Raw genomic sequence first — 25,018 nt, 5'->3', positions numbered from 1 at the left:
ACTTCTCCTTTGATGCTAGAACTTCAACGTTTCACATAGAAGCTCCCCCACTGCCCACGTTCCGTACTATCATGCTTCATCTAGTACAAAAACCTGATCTCAAAAACTCTGAAATTCAAAACAAAGGCACTATCAAAAGGTGCTGATGACAGTCAAAAAGAAGCCGTCCTTTCTGACTAGCAAAAATAGATGATGCCAAGAGATGACCTGGGCTGTGTTTTAATGTTGCCTAAAATGCCTTTAGCTGTCATGCTTCTAGATGAGCATGGTAGCACTCGCCCAAAGAAAAGCGAAGCTGAAGAGTGAGCTTTGGTCCTCAAACTTATCTGTGTTCCCTTAGAGAGTGTGGTTGGATTGACAAATTCCTGCACACCAAAGCCTTGTGCTCTTAGCAGGCAGCCTGCATCTCTGTATCTCCCCGTTCTTGCATCATTGTTCTGGAAAACAATATATTACCTCAAAACATAGGAAGGTCTCAGTAAGCAGGGATAGCCCACAGAGTTTGCAAATTCCAGTGCTTCATTCTAATTAACAGGGGGGAAAAAACAATACAAAGTGTATGAATAGTTTAAAATATGCAATAAAAATGCAGACTGGTATCACTAGATCAAGGGATAACCTAACTTTTTATTTCTCCTCTCAAAAGACTCCATTAAAATGTAAATTGGACACTGAGATACATAAAATTCCTAGTTTCTCATTTTAAATATCAAATCTAGTTCAAAAATAGTTTGAACTTCTTCTCATTGTCTGAATCTTAATGAGACCGCTGCTGTCTATTTATAATCAGCATTTAAGTGCACTCCTCAAACACAGCTACTTTACAGTAAATCCACTAAGCGTGTCACGTGTTCCACCCTCCCTCTGGTTAGCTTCTCTAGTAGTTAACATTCAGGTTAGGACCCTTCAAAGGAGAACACTGAAACGGAACACTGTCCCTCTCCTTACCAGAGTGTTAACAGCCTTCCATGGAGCCTGGGCCACCTTCAGCTCATCCAAGACGGCTGAGAAGATGGAGCGGTCCTCGGCCCTATCGATCTGCAGGGGGCTCGTTCCCATGATCTTGACGCCGTTCTTGTATAGGGGGACCGCCAGGTTGTTTGGAATCTGGCCCCCGACTGAGATGATGCAGCCATTGCATGCCTGGAAGAGAAACCATGGGGTCAGCCACTGGAGTAACCTGAGCAGGAATGCATGGCTTTGCTCGTAAGATTGACAGCATTTCTTCACCGAAACATGTATCATGGTGGTGAGATTTTCATTATGTTTACCAAAGAATGTTAGATTTTAGCACAATGGATAAGAACTCCTTTGGCTTTGCAGATAATTGCAACTTAAAATCCATGCAAAAGCTCCACAGAACAACATACAACTATCACCTGAGATATTTACATGGATATGTTTTAATAAAATGGTTGAATTGTACCACAGGCTTGTAACTATAATCCATGGGTCACTATAATCCACTACGTTTCATGGCTTCCTGGGACCCTCTTGTCATTCCCTAAATAAATGCCTATTTGCCAAGTTGCTCCATTACTCAGAGTCCTCCCAAAGTACCCAGTGCCTAGAAGATAAAGTACATGTCCTTACCATCTAAGCCTTTCCAGTCTTATTCATCATTGCTCCTATCAGTCCAGCAAGACAACTCTATCCATCATCTACAACTATGTATACTACCACTAACGAATTCCTTACAGCACACAGACATCTCAGGCCATGGTTCTTCTCTGTCTATGTCCTCACTTACTTAGCCTCTGACTGACTTTAAGTTGAAGTCCATGAAGTCCGTCTATTTCTCACCTCCATTCTTGGCTTCCTAAACACCATTTGCTTTCCTCGGCTGACAACTTGGCTTCTGTTCTCTGCGCTCAACAAAGCATTTTAGTTCCCATTTCCTTGCTACTTGTTTTATATGCAAGCAGGTATATATGTATATTAAACATATAACTAATTCTTAACGTTTCCTAACACTGTTGTTGGACCAGTGAGGAAGAGCTGAAGTGTATGATGAAAAGGAACTAGATGTACAGTTAGCAAAGGAAAGATTCTTTTTCTTTTTTCTTTGTCTACCATCTTCCAAAAGAATGCTTTACAGGTAGTTTTCTTATCCTCTAATGTCAATCATGTCTGAAAACAGTTAAAGAGTTGGTTTAGCATCCAGACATTTGGTATGTTACACAAGTGCAGCTTCTTCACAGCCTACAGCATTTAATTCATATGTCAGCTCTGAGTTAGCTGCATTAGAGACTTGTGGCCTTCAGCTACACAATAGTGTCAGTAATCATCGCCCCAGAAGGTAAAAGATCAAAGAGACATTCCAAAATCCACAGTTAAGGGCTAAATAAGGGATAGCACTGACTGCCTTATTTTTTGCTTTAAAGGTTGTTAACTTTTTGGAAAAAAGAGAAATAAGTCTGGTGAAAAACATTTTAAATATTGATATATCTATCCAAGCCATTTTTGTCAACTTCAAGCTCTTATTTAGTCAAAACTGAACCTATTTTTAATTTTTTTTTTTTTTTTGAAGTTTAGTCCCACTGTCTCAGCTTGTTTCTGGCTCTAAGTACAGGAAGTGTAGACCTATACATAGAAACAGAATGCTGGCATTCCACGCATCAGTCATCATCATTGTCATGGTCATTTATACCTAAATACCCACAAATAATATTCTGGAATATGATAATCTGAAGTTAAGATATTACTACGCACATTCCTAAATTCTTCAGTCCCAAAACAATTCCACAGGTCTCCAGGTCCCACTGTGCTGAAGACTGAACTAAGAGCATAAAGCACATGGGAAAAATTTGTCACATTGAGCTGCATCTCCAGCCCCTCAACTTTATTTCCTATCTTAAACCCTAATATCCCTAAGTTAAGGTAACATGAGGACATTTCTAAACATTAGCCAAGCTACAATCATGCCAGAAATTTATTTTAAAACCCTAATAAATTAAAAGAAAATGCTTCAGATTTATTTGGGACCATTTTAATTTCTTCTACCCATTAATCATTTTGGTCAACACTGATTAAATGCTGCAATTGAGATATAATGCAGCATAAGAAAATGTAACTTATCTTATTAATAGAAATAGCTTTTGCCTAATTAAAAATGGCCTGTGATTTTTATAATTTCATGAGTTATCTCCAATTTATGAAATTACACTGTATTTACCAGGGAGAAATATTATGCTTTATATCTTGATAGTTTTCATGTTAGGTAACACATGACACTATATGCAGAACCTTGGCATCATATTTAATTACAACTAAATCAAACCCAAAAACTAATTCTGTCTAAAGTCTTTTGTTCTCTAACGAGTACTGCTCATTACTAATAAATGTTTTTAAGTCATTCATTTAACTCTTTATGCTATAGGAGTACTGCTGACTACCTAGACCTACAGTAACATTAAAACTAAAACAATGTAGGCAGAGCAGATTTTCTCAAAGTAAGCAAAGTATATATTGCAAAAGTGGGAATGATTATCCAAGGAAGACTCAAACAGCCAGCGACAGCAAAGGTACTGTCTTGTATTTTCAGATGGAATCTGTGTTGCATGCATGTGTGTGTGTGTGTGTGTGTGTGTGTGTGTGTGTGTGTGTGTGTGTAATGTTCGTGCATGTGTGTGCATGCATCTATATGTGAATCTCTGTGTATGTGTCTGTGTATTTGTGTGTTGAGATGGTGCCTTTATATATTGCCCAGGCTGGCCTAAACCTCGTGGACTCAAATTGTCTTTTCTACTTTATTTCTCTAAGTTTCTGGGAGCACAGGTGCATACTACCACACCTGCCACACACACACACACACACACACACACACACACACACCAAAACTGTGTTATTAAATGAACAAAAATGTAAAAAATTGAGGAAAGAGTCTTACATGGGGTTGAGATATAAACCCCACTAATGTTTTTCATTTATACAAATTTTCAAACAGTAAACTAGTATAGAATAAAGAGATGTATGAATTTAAACCCAGATCTCTATGACTCACTGACTGTAGCCTGTAAAGTTTTCACACAATATTTCTGCTCCATGCAAATAGATCAAGTAACGGGAAGCATGGTGGGTGTTAAGATTTCTAACAAGGTAACAATTTCAAGTTATTTACTTGAAATAACTTTGAGAACAGTTTTCCCCTCATAGATAATGCCTAAGCAAAGTTGTATGCTAGGTATGATATGGTCCAGCAGAAATGTGTCAGTGGCGGACATCAGCATTTTTTTCCCCTTGACTCTTGGCACTCACACTGTTGTTAGCAAGCAAACAAGTACATTATTAAAATTCAGATCTCTCCTTCAGCATAACCGTGACATGTAATCAGAGGAACTAAATGACTGGTACTCTTAGAATGACTAAGAGTTACTCTGTAGAATGACTGTTCTTTCCTGAAAAATGGGCGATGCACCTGTGAGTGACGTCGACAAAGGACTGCCCTAAGATAATTGTTTCTGCCACAAAAAAAAAAAATAAATAAATAAAAGTAAAGACGAGTGAGAAGTGAATGTCATCACTTCATCCAGAACCTGTAGCAAAAATCTCCTCAGTGGCAGCCTGCTTTGCTCACTGGGCAGTTCACTTCTTAATGTTCTGTTTTAAAAAGTTCAGCCGTAGTCCATGACCAGACTAGGAGATCCATCACACTTGCTTTTACCCCATGTAATTATACATTCCTGAGAGAGCCATTTCCTATTCAAAATAACTTAAACGTTATATTTCTGAAAGTTGTTAGAGTTGTTTTTAATTTTCTTAAAAGAACCAAAAACCTATGAAATACGCTAGGGCATTCAGAATATTAAGGTAGGTTACGGGCAATCTCCTGCAGTAGAGGTACACCCGTAATCAGCTGGGACAAAGCAGCATTGTGGATCCTGCTGTATCATGAGAGGAAACACATATATTTCCATCTTTGAATATTTTACATGACACACCCATAACCTAAAACACATAGATAAACGTTGCACTTCTCTTCTCCCACATAACATTATGTTCTGATGTGGTGCTGTTTCTTTTAGGTGCCAATAAGTTTTAATGATTGACCAATATATCCATTTCTAAAATCCTTCAATTACATTGAGTTTCATTTAAAGTTATGTATAAGAGCATCTAAAAGCAGTGCAGGAGTTTCTAAGCATCCCTTAAATCATCACACAAAGAAACAGTGGAAAAATTACATGATGCTTTTTAATATTTTTAAGAAATGTTTGATTTTTCATGCAACATCATGGATCCCAGTTTTATTAATACCTTGAAGGTAGAGTACCTGTTCTGCCTAGTTTTTATATCAACCTGACACAAGCTAGAGTCATTTTGAAAAAGAAAATCTCAACTGAGAAAGTTTTTCCAGCAGACTGGTCCATGGGCAAACCTGTGATGTATTTTCTTGATTGCTGTTTGATGTGCTGGGCCCATCCCACAGTGCTGTCACTGTAAGAGAGCAGACTGTGCAGGCCACAAAGGGTAGGCCAGGAAGCAGTACTCCTCCAAGGAGCATCAGCGCCTGCTTCCAAGTTCCTGCTTTGAGTTTATGCTTTGGCTTCCCTCAGTGAGAAGTGTTACCTCGAAACACAAGATGGAGTAAACGCTTTCCTCACCGTGTTGCTTTTAGTTATGGTGTTTTATCATAGAACCCTAAGACCTATCCTTTCTGCTAAATCTGGCATGTACAAAGAGCTAAGGAAATATTTGGGGAGTATGTTTATTTTGATGCACACCTATCTATGTGAGACTATAAAGGAATCATCTAGAAACTCTTATCAGTGAAAAGACAAAAAACCTCTTCTACATCATGGATGAGTGTCTTGAGTTGAGTAGGTCAGACCTAAGCAGACACCTATCATTATACCCAGGTCCTAAATGTATCTCTTGTTCTTTGTAAACATAAAACCACCACATTGCTGCAGCTCTGTCCATACACTCTTAAGTGCCGTGACATCCGTATGTTGTCCAGAGTTCCACTTCACCTTCTCTGTGCCTGCATAAGCTGTGGCTTCATCCTCATACTAGCCATCGACACCAAGATGAATCACAGAGAGCTGAAGAAACTCACACAGGACTGCGTTTCTCAGTCAAAACTGGGAGTTCATCACTGTGGCTCTGACTCGGTGTTTTTGTCTTTGCTGTTTTTCTTTTCTTTCTTTTTTTTTTTTTTTTTTCAAATTATAGGGCTATCTCTTTGTGGCAAGGAATTAACTAAAATGATATCAAAGGCCGAACCACTAGACATCACCATGGAATTTTCTGATAATTATTTACATAATTATAAGATAAGCTGCTCTTCAGACTTAGAGTAACCTTAAAGCACTAATCCATGGAGAATATACATTCAATAATATTGGCCTGAGGCTAGGCCAATTTCAAATATAATAGAAGGCCTCATGGGAACCAGAACAATTTGCAACAGCCTCAGTAATCCCAAACTGAAGACTAACGATAATGGTTTCATCTGACTGAATAAGGAATGAAGTAGTCATTGGCAACAACTGACCTTCCTCCTCTGTGAACCATTTATCGTTAAATCACATCACTTGTTGTAGGCGAGATGAGCTCTTAAATCATTTCGAAAATATTTATGGTGCCCTCTTTATGCTATTTAATATGTGACTGGTATCCGTTACCTAGTAGAGTTTTCACCATATTTGGAATGCATACAAATAAAATGGGAATATTGCATGAAAATGATCACTCTGTGCCAAGACTTCAAAAGAAAAATAAAAAGTCAGGCAGGGCAACTGTTTTCCTGAGTTTCACTACAAAATTAGGTAATGGGGGGGGGGGGAAAACTAGTTATATTTTCTAAGAAGAGCTACAATATAAATCTACACATAAGAATATATAAGGTATGCACTGAATACGCCTCTCTTTTTTTATTTTGCTTTTTCTCCATTTTTTTACCTCCTGGTGGTAGATGTCAAGGATTCGCTCCAAAGACAGCTCTTCAAAGTAGAGTTTGTCACACTCATCAAAGTCGGTGCTCACGGTCTCAGGGTTACAATTCACCACCACCGTCTTCTTGCCTAGCTGGCGCAGTGTGCGGATGCTGGAGACAGCACACCAATCAAATTCCACACTGCTGCCTGCAGAGACAAGGGTGTTAGGAAAAGGAGTGAGAGGGGGGAAAAAATCTATTTCTCCAGCCAGTCCAGGCTAAGGAAGCCAATGCCTTTCAATTAAATCTTTAAAACTTTGGACCTATTTACAAGCTCTAATAATAATAAGAGAAATGGGGGCTGATTCAACAATAATAAAATGTTGCCTTGATTTATATATAAGCTAAGTGATAGGTATGACCACGTTTGAAGAATTCAGTGCCTCGGAGTCAATGGGAAGTGTTTAACTGTAAAAAATAAACCTCGCTTAATGAAGAAAACGCAGAGTGGATACACTGACCTCAAATGTGCCACGCAGCTAAGCCGGCAATTACAGCACTTTAGGTCTCGCTATAGTCCTACCACTGAATCACTGTTAGAGGCTAACCCGGCCGTCCCTGAGGTGACTTGCACCTCTGACATATCTTCATTCATTCAAGAGCCCTGTCTTTTCTAAGAGTGAGTGACCTTCTATGAACTAATCCGAAGCATCATAAAAGCTTAAATGACTCAAAATACTACTCTTCTGGGATGCCAAAGGAACCAAAGCACATGCACTAACTCTCTGCATTAGGCCACGATCTTCTAAAATGTCTTATCACAGCCCTTATCATCGAGCAAGTGTGTACTTGGCTGTCAGCCTTCTCTGAACTGCAGTGTAACATGGCAGTAATATATGAGTCACATAAAATTCGAAGGTTGAGAAGGAAAGTTCTGAAGAGGAGAGCTTAGATGCCCATGAAAGATTTTAGGTCGTACAGCCATGAGCCAAGTACTGTGATGCCAATAGCATCGATCCCCAACACAACAGTGTTTGGGGGTGGAGCCTTTGAAGAGTGGCACCCTTATGATGAGATTCATGCTTTAGGATCAGTCTTGGGAGGGAGTTGGATTCCATCATGCCCTTCTCTGAACAAGAGTGAAAATTACAATGCATTATAATGATAGAAAAGGTGGACTTGTAGTGGAGATTTGTGCTTAAATCCCATTTTTGCCACTAAATAACTTCAGAAGTTTAAATATTGTTTCCCTGTATCTCAGTTTCCTAAACACATGATCACATTACCGATGTGATATGGACCACAGCCCAGCACCATTATTCCATGGTCATCAAATTTGATATCATGCTCCTGAGGAGGAAAATAGAAAATATTGAAATTATAATGTCATTATTCCATATAGTTAAACTACTTGCCCCATCTCTAAGTGCGTCTCTCTCACACGCACCTCTATCAGAAATCGCTAAGTATAAAATGTTACAGAGTCTCACGAAAGCTCTACTTATTTCTAAATTTATATAGCTCAATATTTGCAAGTTAGTCATGAGACTACAGCATTATTGCAAGTTCTCCCGCTTGCGTGGTCTCAAGTAGAATGGGTACAGGAACTCCTTGTAACATCCATCCCACATGATGCCATGTCTGTTCACAAGGTCAGCAGATGATCGGCGTTGAAAACCACGCATTCCCTAACGTGAGCTATCCCCTCAACCCAGAGTGCTCTCCATGTGGTGTTTCTGTAGTTCCTACCTGGCCGTTGTAGGTGACATACAAGTAGTTTGTTACTGAGGGGTATTCTGCAGCCAGTGTATCAATCTGCACGAGAAAATTCATTACTTGATAAGGATTTTACTCTTTCCATCACAATTTTCAAAGACTGACTAGATGCTTTGTGCTCCTTTCACATTTCTTTTATGTCCAGTATAAAAATCCAAATATAAAGACAGAAAAGGCTATGTATAATCACATTGCTTACTAACTCTGAGAACCAAAGCGACAAAAGGATTAACAATATAATCTCGTAGTCACTTGAGCAGTAAGTAATTGGACATCTCCCAGTGCTTCCTTGGAATTCAGCGGTGGCATCACCCACATAAAATGCTCATGGGTCTCGAGGACCATTTACCCAACCAGGTCCCTAAAGCAGCTATGTATGAAATCTTAAGTCAAGCCAAAATGACCTATAGAGGAAGGAGGTTTTCAGTTTGCAAATTAATGTATAGGATTTAAGTTAATGATAACACTAGTGAGTGACACAAATGCCATAAAGCACGAAGAGGCAGTGGGGAATCTGGCCCTCACTGGACCTAATTGGAAAAAGTAAATCAATTCTACTCTCAAGGGCCATGAGCCCAGCTTAGTGAGCAAGAATCTGGGGCTGACAGGGCAAGCCGGTGCAAAGCTGTGAAGAAAGAAGAAAGGTAATAAACGCTGAGCAGAAAATATTTAGAACCCAGCTCGTGACCTAAGGGCTTACATGTGCGCCTTAAGCCCACAGAGAAAAGTCAATGATTCTAAAGGGCAAAAAGCAGCTGGTGGGACTTTAAGCCAAGACCCTCCTTCCATTAAAAGGGGGGGGGCGAAAAGGCCAACAAATGGCATACCTACGCATGTTCATGTGTGATGGTCATGAATACTAGATGAGATCATTACATCCAGCCCCATCATGATGAATACTAAATGGACCATAATGATAGGGCATTTAAAATAAAGTATTGCCCTTTTAAAAAGTTAGAGCCCAAAGAGATAATGATTTCCCCCCAGAGATTTAGCCCCTGTGCCAATCCATGTATTATTACACCAAGATTTCTGTCACAACATATATGTTTGGACAGAGGTCAAAAGCAAAGATAATTCAGGTTACTTTAGTTAAAGCATAGAAATTGTATTTTCTTAACATTTCACTGCCCCTTCCTTTTTTCACTTTAGGCATGAGTCACTCCAGTGCTGAGTAAACCTAACAGTGTCTCGGACATCAGTCAAATAAGCAGAGTCATTTTCTAAGCGTTCTTTCTCGATGATAATCTTGAAATGATATCTACATTTCAAACCAAAAATCCTTAATTGGAAAAGCTGTTGCATTACCTGTTTAACCCAAGGGTGAATATTTTTCTTTAATCTCAGCTCCCTCGTCTGGGCTTCAGTCAGTCCTAAACATTTGGAAACCTGCTTGTCTGAGAACCCAATCTCCTTGGCCTTTCTCAGGGTTTCTTCTGTTATGGACTCACTGGGATTTAATGGAAAAGAAAGATTCAAGTTTAGACCAGACACAAGGACAATAAGAAAGTGAACTATTTCATATCAGGTGCACTAAATATCCTCTTATATTCCAATTCTGAGCATATTCATGTCTCTTTGAATTTCAAAATTACATAAATACATATTCAATAACAAGTGTACTAAAGATCTTTTATATCCCATCTCCAAGCATATTCATGTCTCTTTGAATTTCAAAATTACATAAATAAATCATCAATAATTCTCCTAGCCCTTGTGAGGACTCTGATATTGGCAATGCAGACATCTCTGTAAACTCCAGCTTTCACAACCTCTCTCTTCTCTCTCTCTCTCTCTCTCTCTCTCTCTCTCTCTCTCTCTCCTTCTGCCTCCTGATCTCTTTAAAAATCTCCTGTTAATAGTTCTAATGAATTTTCTTGTTTGGTAGTAACAAGCGAATTTCTTTTCTTTACTTTCTTTTGTTTGTTTGTTGATTGGTTGATTGATTTGGTTTGGTTTGATTTCTTTGAGACAGGGTTTCTCCGTGTAGCCTTGGCTGTCTTGAACTCACTTTGTAAACCAGGCTGGCCTCGAATTCAGAGATCTACCTGCCTCTGCCTCTCTGAGTGCCGGAATTGCAGGAGTGTGCAACTTCCTTTTATAAAGTCAGAAGTCACTTGATAAAACCAGTGTTGGCCCCCTTCACCCTTCTGACGCAAAATTCTTTGCAGTGAGACCAAGGTTACCGTCTACTAAGTTATTTCTCACCCTGTTTTATACCCATTGTCACTGGTGTAACTTTTTGTTAAAGCTCTGCCTTTGGACACCTACTCTAGTCAGACCATATTTTTTTCCCTCTGTATATTTAGCTACTGTTGTGGGGGTCATTAGCCTAGCTACATAATGCTTCCAAATCTGTGGGTTTTTTTTTTTTTTCAATGTCTGATTTTTACTCTAGGTCTGAATGTTTGTGAAACAGGAATCTACTTGACCTGGGTGTTCCAACATTACACAAGACTGCACATTCTCACCGTAAACAGCTCACTTATCGGATTATTCTCAAAGCCTAGCACATTATCCGGCCCAGAGACAGCACTTAACAAATGTTTATTAAATAAATGAAATTATTAGTGTAATTTTCAGTGTAACAGAAAAGACACAAAAGTTATTAAAGCCACCTTTTAACTAAATTTCAAAACCAATAGAAAAATAATTGGTAAAGAACGAAGGTGCATAAAAATAAAATGTTACTGTAAACCAATCTATTACCCCAATACCTGAGGGTTGCTTCCAGCAATAACTGATGTAATAAAATTAAATTACAATGGTTGGATATTCAATACAATGAAACCAAAACATAAAGCTATGATATCAGAAGATCTAGCTCATACTAAATAAAACATTTTCCCAAAACTCTAACAAGATATAGTTGAGGAGGACAAGTCATTTATTTGATTCAGTAGAATAGCTACTGGTAAATTTCCCATGTTCCAGTAAATAGCCCCAGCTCAAATTCAGACAAGCAACCATAATTAAACCTACATGGAGCTGGAGAGAAGGCTCGGGGGCTAAGAGCATTAAGAGCATTAAGAACACTTGCTGCCCTTGCGGGGGACCTATCTTCAGTTCCAGCATGCACACACAGGAACACAACAGCATGTAACTGCAGATACAAGCATTCAGTGCCATCTTCTGACCCCTGCAGGCAGCATGCAGGCACACCCATGAGGCACATACACACATACAGCTAAAATATCCATACCCAGAGAATCAAAGCCAGTAATATGTTTAAATCGACATAAAAGGAGAGACTTTGAGAAGAAGTAGGTCAACAAGAATGGGAAAGGATAAGAGGGAGCCATGGGGGGGGACAGTAAAAGTCATCAAAATATACTATATATATATCAAAATATACTATATGTGTTTTAAATTAGCAAAGAATAATATGTTTTAAGGTAAATTATTTCAAGTGGCAAGGGAGCAGTACCAACAAGATTGAAATACATCATTTAAAACTTGGTGTGCTATAAAAGTTATTAGGCAAACTGTAATAATACCACAAACGCAGTGTGTTAAGACAGGCACACTGAACACTGAATGTTCTGTGTCTGTGCTGTCGGTACTGTGCATTTTAACATTAAGCATATTCTCTATGACCCCAGGCAGGACACATGCAAGCTTTAGAGGCGATTGCTCACATCTCCTATCTGCATATTGTCTTCAGTGCCCTGACACTGTTCTACAGGAAGTATTTGTCAATATAGATTCCATCCTCTGCCATGGATGAGTGGGTTAAGCCCAAAAGAGAGCCATGTCTAAATACTTTATGCACACATGCACACACATGCGTGCATTATTTCCCTAGGTTTGGGGTTTTTTTTAATTTTTAATTTTTATTTATTTGTTTTTTACAATTTATTCATTGTATATCCCGAATGTAGCCCCCTCTTTCAACTCCTCCCAGTCCCACCCTCCTTTCTTCTTCCCCCCATGCCCTTTCCCTAGTCCACTGAAAGGGGAGTTCTCCTCTTCTGCCATCTGCCCATAGCTTATCAAGTCTCATCAGGACTGCCTGGATCCTCTTCCTCTGTGGCTTGGCAAGGCTGCATCACCAGAGGCAAGTGATCATCAGCTTTGGTGTAGATTATTTCGGCTTTGACTTTTCCAAGTCAATTTGTTTTCCTGTTGGACCTAAAGCCCCTTCTGTCTCTAATCAGTGCAATCCTCTCAATGTACCCTGAATCCACTGCTTAATTTATTTAATATTTAGAGTTTTAACTAACGCAGGTTTTGGTATGTATCTTGTCATAGTAAGGCATTTTCTAAGAAAATTATTGAAGCACTAACATTCCTGTTATTACACTCTGAGGTATGTTTTACCCTTTGCTGCATGCTCAAGATCTGTGCTATCCAAGATGGAAACCTCTAGTCATTTGGTTATTCAAATATTTTTTTTCTTTTTTTCTTTTGGTTATTCAAATATTAAAGGCATTGTCATAAACTTAAATTTTTCATCTGTAGTCACTCACATTTCAATTTGCTTAATGGCTACACAAAGCTATGAGCCACTATCTGACAGTGAAACAAATAGAATATCCTTCCTAGAAGTTCCTGTTGGAAAGTGATGCCCAAGGAAATCCAAAAGAATATTTGATGCAAAGAAATGATGGCGATTCATACCAACTCATGCAGGGATAAGCTACATCGCACAATGTGAGGTCAAAAAAAAGAGATAACGGGCGAGCGGTTGTATGTGGGAAATATTATGGCAGCAGAGGGCAGAGAAGATAAGTGTAAAGAAAGTTCAGCTCTACATAGGTGAAGGGGTGACAGACGCTCTACAAGCAAGGGCAACTGTGTGTGAATTAACCTAGAGCAGCCATGTTCGTGACGGATATGGAAACCCACTGAGGATCTGTAGCTAGAACGTGCACAGGAAACTGGACGGGCGCAGCAGAGCAAGTCCAGAGTTGTCCCGTCATCGGTGCTTTCATGCTTAGTGAACCTGTGCACGTTTCAGGAATGAATGATAGGAGATAAGATCCAAAATGCTTACACCCAAAGTGGTCACAGTGCCTTAGAGATGGACAAACAGCCATTAGTGTGCCTGTACCATACAAGAGCAATTCTGAAAGGCACCCCCGCACATCATACAGGGTGACCATTTTGAAACAAATGCATCAAGCTAGAACGGCAAAGTGCATATTTTAGGCTCATGAGCTGATTCTTAGAACAGTTTCCTAGTAAACAAACGAACTGTTTTAACATTGACTATTCAGTAACTAGACCAACAGCAGACATGATGTTTTGGCGTGTATTGAAAATTAGAGGTCACGGAACAGGACTGACTATGGATGAAAATACCAGGTAGCTGTGTTCATGTGAAGTCCACGAAGGATTTTTATAGGATTTCACACATGGCCTCTCTGCTATTAATTTCTGCTTTTAGACATGAAACATCCTATGACGATTTTCAGGCCTCTTCACTGAGAAACAGAGGCCAATTCTGATCCACCATAACAATTCGAAGACAAACAAGGTTAGGTTACAATCCTTCCCAAGCTGGAAGCTGCCTGACTGATTGCAAGTAGGCCAACCTCCAAGTCAGGGAGCAGGATAGCTCTGTCTCCCACTGTCTTTGCTTCTGTGCAAAACAAAGTTGGCTGGCATGTCATTACACACAGAAGAAAACTGACTATTTCCAACCTTTATTTCCTGATACAAAACTTTATTTTGTACCCCATTACAATAATGCAAGAGAGGAAACCGTTTAAGACCTGATTCATTAGCTTGGAGACAGTGAATCAGATAAGATTAAACTTCCTCAGTGCTGAATTCAGAAAGAGTAATCCTGCCTAAATCAGTGGTTCTCAGCTTGTGGGTCTAGACCCCTTTGGGTGGAGAACTCTTTTGTGGGTGTCAAGAACGATGGAAAACACACAGGTATTTACATTATGATTCATAAGAGTAGCCACATTATAGTTATGAAGTAGCGATGAATCTAATTTTCTGGTTAGGAGGTCACCACAACCTGAGGAACTATATTAAAGAGTCATAGTCTTAGGAATATTGTAAAACATTGTCCTAAATGAACAAAAACCTCCTATAACAGCCGCAGAGGCACCACCTTCTTTTCTGCCCATACCTAGATTCTGTCTGCGAAACAGAACTTCCATCATCATACCAAGAAGTTTGCTTTTTTCATTTTGTTTGCTTGCTTACTTGCTTTCTGTGTCTTTCTTTCTTTCTTTCTTTCTTTCTTTCTTTCTTTCTTTCTTTCTTTCTTGACAAACTAGTTAGGGAAAGGAAATGTAACAATTTTATTTTGCCAAAGGAAAATTAAAAAAAAAAAGATCTTCATTTGGAAAATGCACAAAGCACAATAATTACTAAAAGAAATATAGATGCTGAATTTGTATTCAAAACTACATTTTGAAACCTCAATAGGGAATTGTTCTATTATGCTATATTATAAATCTCGGGAGCATTATACCCAGCTAGGAGAGTGATCAGTTGAAGGGAACACAGTGCACTGAAGTACAGTTTTAAAACATGTGCAATGAATGATCCTTCTGTTATTTGATAGGTGTGTGTGCTGGTATCTGGTTTATTTTCACTGTTTTAAATATATATACATTAAATCTATATTACAGAGCTACATCTTATAAAAACATGCTATAGCTACAACTTTTATTTCCCCAACCTGCTTTTCTTTTCAGAGTTCAAGGGTAAAGTCTTCAAAGATTGGACTTCTGTCATCTCGTAGTAAAATCTACATGATAAAACAAAGACACACCTCATGGCTGGTATGCATCCCTCTAAAACTCCTTAGCTTCTCTCTACTCAGCAGTGTAGTATAAAAGAGTGAAATTTTAGGAGATAAAACACCTTAAACCAAGACAATGGGAGTTTTACACACTCTGCTGTAATCTTTTACTGGTTAGACATCATGGCTGTGCTTCTCCGGCAGGAGGCCCCTTGTGTGTTCTCTGGGTTATAAACAATACGAGCTTTTCTCTCTCTTTCTCAGACTCCCAGTGTGGCTTTTGTTGTGGTTGTGGTGGTTTAAAACTCTACCCTGTAATCTAAAAGCCTTCCTCCACTCACACTTGGTCTTCAATAATAAATGATGAAAGGAAATGGAATAAGTTCTCCTTACTGAGAAAATTTTCACCTGGCTCAGAGCAGCTGGGGAAATCTATTAACAGACTGGAGCACAGGCAGCATCGCAATTACCAGGGGAATGGTGCACTCCTGGGATCCTCGCAGCTACTCCACTGCCTTTCTTTGATCAGCCAACTCACAAGTCATACTAAGCAAATTTTCCTCCATTTTGCCTAAGCTCTAACGTGAGAAAGAGCACTCCAACTCAGCCTGCAACTACGGGATGGACCTGCAATTCTACTGTTGTCCTTTTCCTTTAGAAAAAACAAACAAACAAACAAAAAAAAAGGCAGACACTGAGAACTCTAGTCTTGGTCCTTAGTAAATGACCCCACGTTTAATTTTAAAAAAGAAAAAAAAAATAAAAGAACTGGGTGGAATATTCTCATCCTACAAGCCCTCACTTACCTCTCCCTATAGTTTGCACAGCATTGCTAATAATTTTTGGCATCTCAAAATATTAATACTGTGCTATAATCACACTAGTGCCACTGGTAGAAAGATTATTTCTTGTCTCATCTTCTTCCTTTGGGGAAAGAGGTCATTCCTCTATCCTTAAGAGAACTACAGAAGCTATTTTGCAAAATCATGAGTGGTGTTCAGAATAGCAAAAAATTAAAAGAGGACACCGCAAGGTGAGCATGACCAGGCTCTCTTTGTTTCTGAGAGCATCATGATGCATTCCCCAATAGCAATGAGGTCTTTGAAGGAAAGCTAACACCTTCATTCTTGTGTGCCATATGCAGGAAACACATGAGCCATACCAGTATCCGTGAGAAAGCACAGTATCTTGGACGTGACCAAATGGGACCTGAGTCAAGCTAGCATTAATGCTATCACATCAGAAGTTCTGGTTCTCAACAGCATCCTGTGAAACTGCACGTTAGCTTGAAAGATACAAAGGATACCAACAGATTCTTACAAGAAGTTGATATTGTAGATATTTTAAATAATCTGTTCCTAATTTCTTTAGATTATATTATTACCTGTCTCCCTTTCTACAATTTTCTGCTTCATTTTGTGATTCTGGGGATTGAGTCCATTGTCTTGGGTAGCTACCTAAGTACATTATCAATATTTTACATCCTCGGCCCTACATTCATTTTTAATTAATTTTAGAATCCCTGGTTATTCAGAATATTATGACATTAGTTTCAATATGTTAAGGCCACTCATATTCCATCAAATTTAATAATATAATTTTTCTATGAATATTAATAACGAGGTAGAACATGCCTTTAATTCTAGGGTGGGAGAAGTAGGCAGATCTCAGTGAGTTTGTGACCAACCTGGTCTACATAATGACTTTCAGAATAGCCAGAGCTACATAATAGAGAGGTCCTCTGTATAATTATGAGAAAATATTCTAGTATAGATTATTATAATTCTGATCTCTGACAAACTATATTTTTAGCAGAGATAATTCGATGATTCATTGACTTGGGGAGGGGCATGCATGCAGAGGGTGGAGGAAGGGAGGAATTGGGACAGGAGGAGGGAGAGAACCACAGGGGAGATACAAAGTGAATAAAGTGGAATTAATAAAGAAAAAAAAAGAAAATCTTTAACTCTTTGTATCTCTACATATGAGTCAAAGATTAAAAACAAAAACAAACAACAACAACAACAAAATAACAGGAACTCTTAGGAAAGGAGGAGGAGATAGAAAAACCTGGAGGGAACAGGCCCTCCACAAGGAGAGCAACAGAACCAAGCAATCTGGGTCCAGCAGTCTTTTCTGAGACTGATACTCCAACCAAGGATCATTCATGGAGATAACCTAAAAACCCTGCACACATGTAGCCCATGGCAGCTCAGTGTTCAAGAGGGTTCCCCAATAATAGGAACAGGGACTGTTTCTGACGTGAACTCATGGGCTGGCTCTTTGATCATCTCCACCTGAAGGGGGCAGGGGAGCAGCCTTACCAAGACACAGAGGAAGTCAAAGAAGCCAGTCCTGATGAGACCTGATAGACTAGGTTCAGATGGAAGGAGAGGAAGACCTCACCTACCGTTGGACTCGGGGAGGGGCATAGGATAAGAAGAGGAATGGAGAGTGGGATTGGGAGGGGATAGGGAAGGGGGCTACAGCTGGGATACAAAGTAAATAAACTGTAATTAATAAAAATTTTTAAAAAATCAAGACAAAACTAGAAAAGAAGTACATCATGCATCTAAGTATCTCTTAAAGGTTCTGCTTGATTCAGCACAGCAGCAGCACAAAGTACAAGTAGGCTTCTCCTGAGTCAATGGAACCAAAAGGCAAAGACCGTATCATGAAGTGCTGCTTTGGTTCTGATTAACACATTTTTCTAAATTCATAACCCCCCCACGCACAAACATATATCAAGTAAATTAAATCCTAAGTTTTCCATGAATATAGGTTTTGAATACTTATCTCACAGAAAAAAAAAAAAAAAAAAAAAAAAAAGGAGCATCCAAAGCCCTGATAGAAAACCCAGACTGGTTATTCTTTGATGTTATAATCTGTTGTTTCAATAAAAAGTCTATTTGAAATCCTTTATGTTAAAACCTTTCCATTGTCTTTGTTAAAACCAGGTAATACTTCAACGTAAAGCCATTTCCAAACATCATGTGTGTCCTACTAAGCAACGAACATACATGACTTTGACTGACTTCTGGAAACTAGCCAAATTCTACAGTCAAACTCTCTCCAACCCTGCAAAGGAAAAACAAAACAAAACAAAAAAACAGAGAAAACAATGCACATGTGCAGTCTTAGTACATCACCAACCAGGTCTTACGTGATTTACAGAGGTAAATGCAAGAGCAAAATGAATGGCAAGCAAAGGACCAAGATGAGGGAAAGGGAAACAGGAGGAGCTCATTAGTACTAACTGGAAGGTCGCCTAGATCGGGCCACACCTCAGCCACCTTTGTCTCATCCTATCCTAAGTAGCATTCTTGTGTCCAGCCCTTGAGACAGTGAGGGACATCAGAGTTTTCATTCCTTAAAAGTGGACATTGAAATTCTGCAGGGATGCTTATGGGCATTTTGGGTACGAATATGAGGCATGGTCATTCCCATACTCCACCTCTATAATGGCATCGCTGGTGTCACCAGGTATGAGCACCTTAGCTGTCAATATTCTCTGTAATTTTACCTGCTTGAGTCTCATTCTCCTTTTATTGTGTTACTCACACTTCAATGTGCAAGAAAAGGCTCATGCACTATTTTAAATACGTGCATATAAGTCAATATGTCAGAAGTTACTATTAATAAAGCAAACGTTTTAAAGGCTATCCTCTGAGATCTTCGTGCCTTTAAAAATTCTGTTTACGTCTTCTAAAGATGGCCTTTGGGGCTTCTTCCCTGTCAGGCTCCCTGTATGTTCCCCAGAAGAGTTCTACAAAAGGGCACATTCATTACAGTACTTCTGCTCTAAGTGAGGTCAACTATTCAGGCAGGGAAATGTGCAGCTCACAACATGACAGCTGAAGAGACCTGATCCCCAACTGTCTGTTTAAAAGCCATGTCTCTAAAAAGCTTTTGAAAAGGGTTGGTGACTACAAATGAAGGCAGAGGCACTGAGTTGGAGTCCCTGACTTCCCATGACTGACATGACATAAAGGATGAAAAACACCCTGGGGTGACTCAATTTCACCATCTATAAAAAAAAAAAAAAAAAAAAAAATAGGACCTTGCTCCTTCCCAGTTGTATTACACATGATACAAATGCGCTTTAAGATCTCAAGAGAAATGCAGATGTCTTCATTACAAACAATGTCTGGGTTTTGCCTTAACCTTCTTTATCGAGTGAGCCAGATCCCTCATTTATGAAAACATCTCATAAAACTTCAAAAAAAATGAAGTGAGGTATAGCAGCAATTTAATCCCAGCACTAGGAAGGTAGAGACAGGTAGATTCCTGATTTTGCGGCCAGCCTAATCTGCAGGACAGCCAGGGCTACACAGATCAACCCTGCCTCAAAGCAAAAACAAAACAAAATAAATAAATAAATAAACCTCCAAAACTGTACATGTTCGAAGATGGTGTAGATGTTTTTTTTCTGGAAAAGTATAGAAATGTTGCCTATTCTCAGTAAGTAATAAAAACCCTCTCCTGTAAGCATCTTAGTGCACATTCCTTGTATGCATGTCATCTCTACTTAACAATACAGAACATGTAGATAAAGGCTCCCTTGTTGGTAAACAGCTCATTTAGAGCTTCCTAGGTAATTAGAATCTGGCGGTGCTGATTGATGACGTCTTCCACCGCAGTCAGTTTACCTCTTGTGCTATCCATCTTGCAATTGGCAATTTGGTTGGCTCTTTTTGGCAACCAGGAATCACATGTTTTACTTCCTTCTTTCATTTCTGTAACTGACAAATTCTGGTCTTGTTTTTATTAACACTAATAATATTTCTTTATTGATTGGTATGTTATCATACAACTTTTACTCATTTCTCACATTATGCTGATCCCCCCCTCCAAAAAAAAAAAAAAAAAATATGAGCTAAACAGATGACGCCAAATCATTTGTATGTGTTTCAGGACTCATGCTCACTCTTAGAATGGTGAACTCTATCTTTTTAATTAAATTTTTATTTTTTATATTAATTACAGTTTATTCACTTTGTATCCCAGCTGTAGCTCCCTCCCTCATTCCCTCCCAATCCCGCCCTCCCTCCCTCATCTCCTCCCATGCCCCTCTCCAAGTCCACTGATAGGGGAGGTCCTTCTCCCCTTCCCTCTGACCCTATCAGGTCTCATCAGGACTGGCCGCAATGAACTCTATTTTTTCACTGTTACAAATCAAGGGATGTTTTTACTATGAAAGAACTAAGGTAAAAGTGTATTAAGGAAGTAGGATGACTCAGCACGTAAATGGGCTTGGGACACAAGCCTGAAGACCTAAGTTCAATTCCAGAATCCACAATGGAAAAAGGGAATCTGACTCCCAAAATTACACATGTCATATCATGTGCCTTTACTCATACATACACCACACACACACACACACACACACACACACACACATGCACGCACAAAGAGTAAATTTTAACTTAAAATATATTAAGATATTTGCATATTTACTATTATCCCTAGTGGAATTTGTAACTTAATTTTGGAGGATAATTCCATGCATATAATGATTACAGAACAATGATGCTATGCAGCTTCAGCTGTTGCAACTGATGGTCAAATAGACAGCATTTAGTTTAGTCTGTGCTCTTTTACTGTCTTCGGTGAATAGTTAAGACGCTCGTGTTCATTACTCTTAGCATAAAAAAATAGCAGCAATCATAATTCCTCGCTTCCTGAGCAGAATTCATCTACTCCCCCACTACATGTTTCTCATAATGTGGCTCTGGCTCCCCTCCTGCCTCCCTGGTATCATTTGATGGGCTCTTTCAATTGTCTTCCACTCCTCTTTCCCTACCCCCTTTCTAGGCTGTATCAGACTGTTAAAAATGTCTGCCTGTTGATGTATTGTGTAGGAAATTCTTGACGCTGCTCCTCTGGCAGGGGATATTTTAGAGAGAGACACGCTTCCCCCCAACTCAGACCTGCCTCCAGCATGAACCACTTGTGAAACCTTGGAGAGATAACTTAAGCATGTGGGACCCTCATTCATAGAATAAAATAGAAATGAAGATCTTCAAAGACCATTCATACTGATATATGAGATACGTGTGCAAGAGTATTAAGCCTCTAAGCCTCAGTGTTCATTAAATTTCCCTAAATTAAGATTTTCGTTTTTAATATGTCAATCATTGAAGCCTAATTGTGTGTAGCTATCAATGTGGATTATAAGCCCACTGAAGGCAGGTTCATGACTAAAATCTTATTCTTCAATAAATGATACCAGCCCTAATACAAAAACTTACACACGGTGGGTACCAAATAAATATTCATTAACAAATACTAATAGATAAACATGGTTACTAATAAAGAAAAATGACATCAAGTAAATGCCCAATTCATCATGCTGCAATTAGACACACTGACAATATAGATAATGGATTAATTATTGATGATTAATAAATTCATACCTACACATTATCAATGAAATTGCTTTTTAATCAACCTAAGATTTTTAAATTTTTCAGAAATGTGAAAATAATATATAGAAATCTGTAACAATGAATTTTATAAACAATCTGAATATTGTTCTAACAAGCTTTTGAGTAAAACAACTTGCTCACACCAGAATCATAAGAATGCTACCTTATGCTGGCTCTTGGATCACCTCCACCTGAGCGGGGAGCAGCCTTGCTAGGCCACAGAGGAACAGGGTCTGTCTCTGACATGAACTCATGGGCTGGCTCTTTGATCATCTCCTCCTGAGGGGGGAACTGCCTTAACAGGACACAGAAGAAGACAAAGAAGCCAGTCCTGATGAGACCTGATAGACTAGGTTCAGATGGAAGGGGAGGAGGACCTCCCCTATCATTGGACTGGACAAGGGGTATAGGATAAGAAGAGGGAGAGAAGGTGGGATTGGGAGGTGATGGGGAAGGGGCTACAGCTAGGATACAAAGTGAATAAACTGTAATTAATAAAATAAAAAAGTAAAAAAAAAAAAAAGAATGCTTCCTTACTTAAAAATTTGACAATTACGATCTAACTGTGAAACTCTTAGTTAACTCATAAATGAGGTTTTCTCAGGACATTAAAAGTTTTGTGTAAATTTTGAATCATGTATGATTAAATCGATTATCAATTAAAATTAATAGATTTATACTACAACCATGAGATTATTTAAAATATCCTCTGGTCATATAATGTATAAAAGCGTAAAAGTTAAAGCATAAACATTTTTTTAAATGCACTTTTGTAGTAGTTCTGAGACAGACAATTTCCCATAGCAATATTCCAGTTTTAAGGAAAAAATATTCTTCTTTAAGTATGCTTCAATTTTATTATTCTCAAAGAACTTCACTGTAACCAGGCAAGATGGCACACCTCTAAGACCTGTGCTTAGAAGGGAGAGACTGGAGCATCAGGAATTCAGGGCCACCCTCAGATACCTAGTGAGTTCAAGGCAAGCTGAATCTTCCTGAAATACTGTCTCAGAAAATCAAAAGGACAAAAGAAAAAAAAATTAAAGTAATTTACTATAAAGGTGGCTAGAAATGTGAAGACTAAAGATGCAGAATAGTTCCAGGACAGCCAAAGCTACACAGAGAAACCCTGTCTCAAAAAACCAAATAAACAACAATGACAACAAAAGCCCTAAGAAATACAGCAAATTGGTCCTGCTGTAAAGTGACATAAGACCATTTCCTGGGAATCAAAATCAGAGGATTGCACTAAAGTCTCCTACTGCCACCATCCTGTTTCTACATCCAAAAGAATAAACGGTATTATAAACATGTTATCCTAAAATAAACAAATCCTAACAGGCGAGTATGTTATAGTTATATAAGTCTCCCTGAATTACTTCTATACTTAATATTTTAAACCAGAAGTTATGAATTAATGCCGGGAACTTAGAATGCAGACAATCTCATTCTTATGTGTAAGTTCTAACAACTCTGGGATGACACTTTTCCTTAAACTTCAATCAAACGTAAGCACAAAGTGTTCTTGTCTGATTTTGCCATGCCTTGTGAGCAAGTTAAATAAAAAGTCAATAGAAACTAGCATGCGTAGGAGAGGGCATTCAAAGGGACTGTTCCAGCTAAGGTGACACCTGCATTAGTCCATCAGGCAGAAGTTTGTGGCTGCAGGGAAATGACTGACTTTACTGAGCTCAATTTACCACTTGAATGCCCAAGCAGAACTCACTAGGCTTGCCCGAGATTGTTTCCCTAAGCAAGAGGCATGCCTGTGATTTTTCAGCACCCACCAATGGGCGTAGTTTATCACGCAAACATACTGAAGTGCAGATGGAAACCTTGAAAACTGTGCTTTCTCCTTGTTTAGTTCATTGACTACAGCAAAAAGGCAAAATGAAAAAGGAAGAGACATTAATATTATCAGAACTGGTACAGCATAAAAGTCATAGAAGCCCATAGAGTATTGAATAAAAGTAATTTCTGTATTTTTCCATAAGCCAAATAGCAAACTTATGTCAATCATTCATAGAGAAATGAATCGAAATCTTAGCTTCTAAAGTTCACATAGTCTAGAGTACATCTCACATATACACTACTTCGGAACATCTAAAATGGTGGGAAATAATTTTCTTTTAACAGTTATCTCCAACACGACTGATGTAAATGGGATCATTCGACATAAAAGCGAGAGGGCAAAGTGAGCCATTCCAGGAAAAATCACCATAAATGGAGGAAAACCTTTCACCTGCCAACAAAGCATGGACAAGCTGTTTCTTCTCTAAAACACTCATTTGAAGGAAAACTGTGAAGCTTTATGCAGCCTTATTGTAGACAGAGTATGTTTAAATGTTTTTAAATTTCTTTAATTTAAATTTCTCTGTTTTTAAAATTCTCTAAATTAGGCACTTGTTATAGCATCCTTGAAGTGTTATAATAGAGACAGCTTATGAGTCATAGTGTTTGAAAATACCAATTTCCGAGCAGCAGGCAGAGAAAACAGACAGGCTCATCATTCTTCTGACCTGTTCATATTTCTTTAAATATTATGGTCACCTTTCAACTAAAAATTGTTCAGTTCAATTTGATGCTATATGTTTGGGGCATAAGGTCCTAAAATATTTCCTGCTCACAAATGACCCTTCCTATATTTCATTATAGCAATATGATCCCAGCTAAGGGATCTTTGAGCCTATGTTTGTCTAGCCTTTGCAAACACAATTAAAATATTTATCGTGGGTGCTGGCTGTATGGTGATAAAGCCATCACGCCTCTGGTGGCAAATGTAACTGTGGTGGGGGGTGTTTATTACAAGCCATCTTAGTTCTTCCAGTTGGCATCTAACATACCTGTAAACCATAAACATGTATATTTACACATGTGTGCGCATGCTTAATCCCACTAGAACTTCAGTATTAACTTCTCAAACTCCTTTCAGACAATCTAGCAATTTGTAACGATCTGTTAGTGTGCAGTTAATAGGTATTTGGTAAGTACTAGACATTTCAGTTCCTATGTGTGTGTGTGCATGTGTGTTGTGTGTACACATTCCTCATCAGCAATAAATAAAGACAAATTAAAAGTCAGTGAACACAAGTGGGAGAGGGACAGTTTCGACTGCAGCAGCCTGAAAAATGGCTATCATCTAAATTAGTAAAACCGGATATTGCTCTCCAAGTGTCATGTACACATTACTGTGCTCACGGACGGGTGAAACACGATGATCAGAACCGAGTT

At 38.7% G+C, this 25,018-nt stretch overlaps 1 protein-coding gene across 1 annotated transcript in view; it reads right to left on the bottom strand.

The window, feature by feature from the left end:
* The window catches only part of Cps1 (carbamoyl-phosphate synthase 1), a 112,950-nt gene that overhangs the window by 26,571 nt on the left and 61,361 nt on the right, over positions 1–25,018 (bottom strand). Inside the window, exons 22-27 of the mRNA XM_060368562.1 lie at positions 9,962–10,103; positions 8,627–8,692; positions 8,164–8,227; positions 6,904–7,085; positions 949–1,143; positions 457–524 (exon numbers count right to left, since the gene is read on the bottom strand). Coding sequence (XP_060224545.1) covers positions 457–524; positions 949–1,143; positions 6,904–7,085; positions 8,164–8,227; positions 8,627–8,692; positions 9,962–10,103 — 717 coding nt within the window. The remainder of the gene's footprint in view (positions 1–456; positions 525–948; positions 1,144–6,903; positions 7,086–8,163; positions 8,228–8,626; positions 8,693–9,961; positions 10,104–25,018) is intronic.

This window comes from Meriones unguiculatus, chromosome 15, assembly GCF_030254825.1.
Source record: "Meriones unguiculatus strain TT.TT164.6M chromosome 15, Bangor_MerUng_6.1, whole genome shotgun sequence".
Taxonomy (NCBI): domain Eukaryota; kingdom Metazoa; phylum Chordata; class Mammalia; order Rodentia; family Muridae; genus Meriones; species Meriones unguiculatus.
This window is presented reverse-complemented; position numbering and strand designations above follow the sequence as displayed.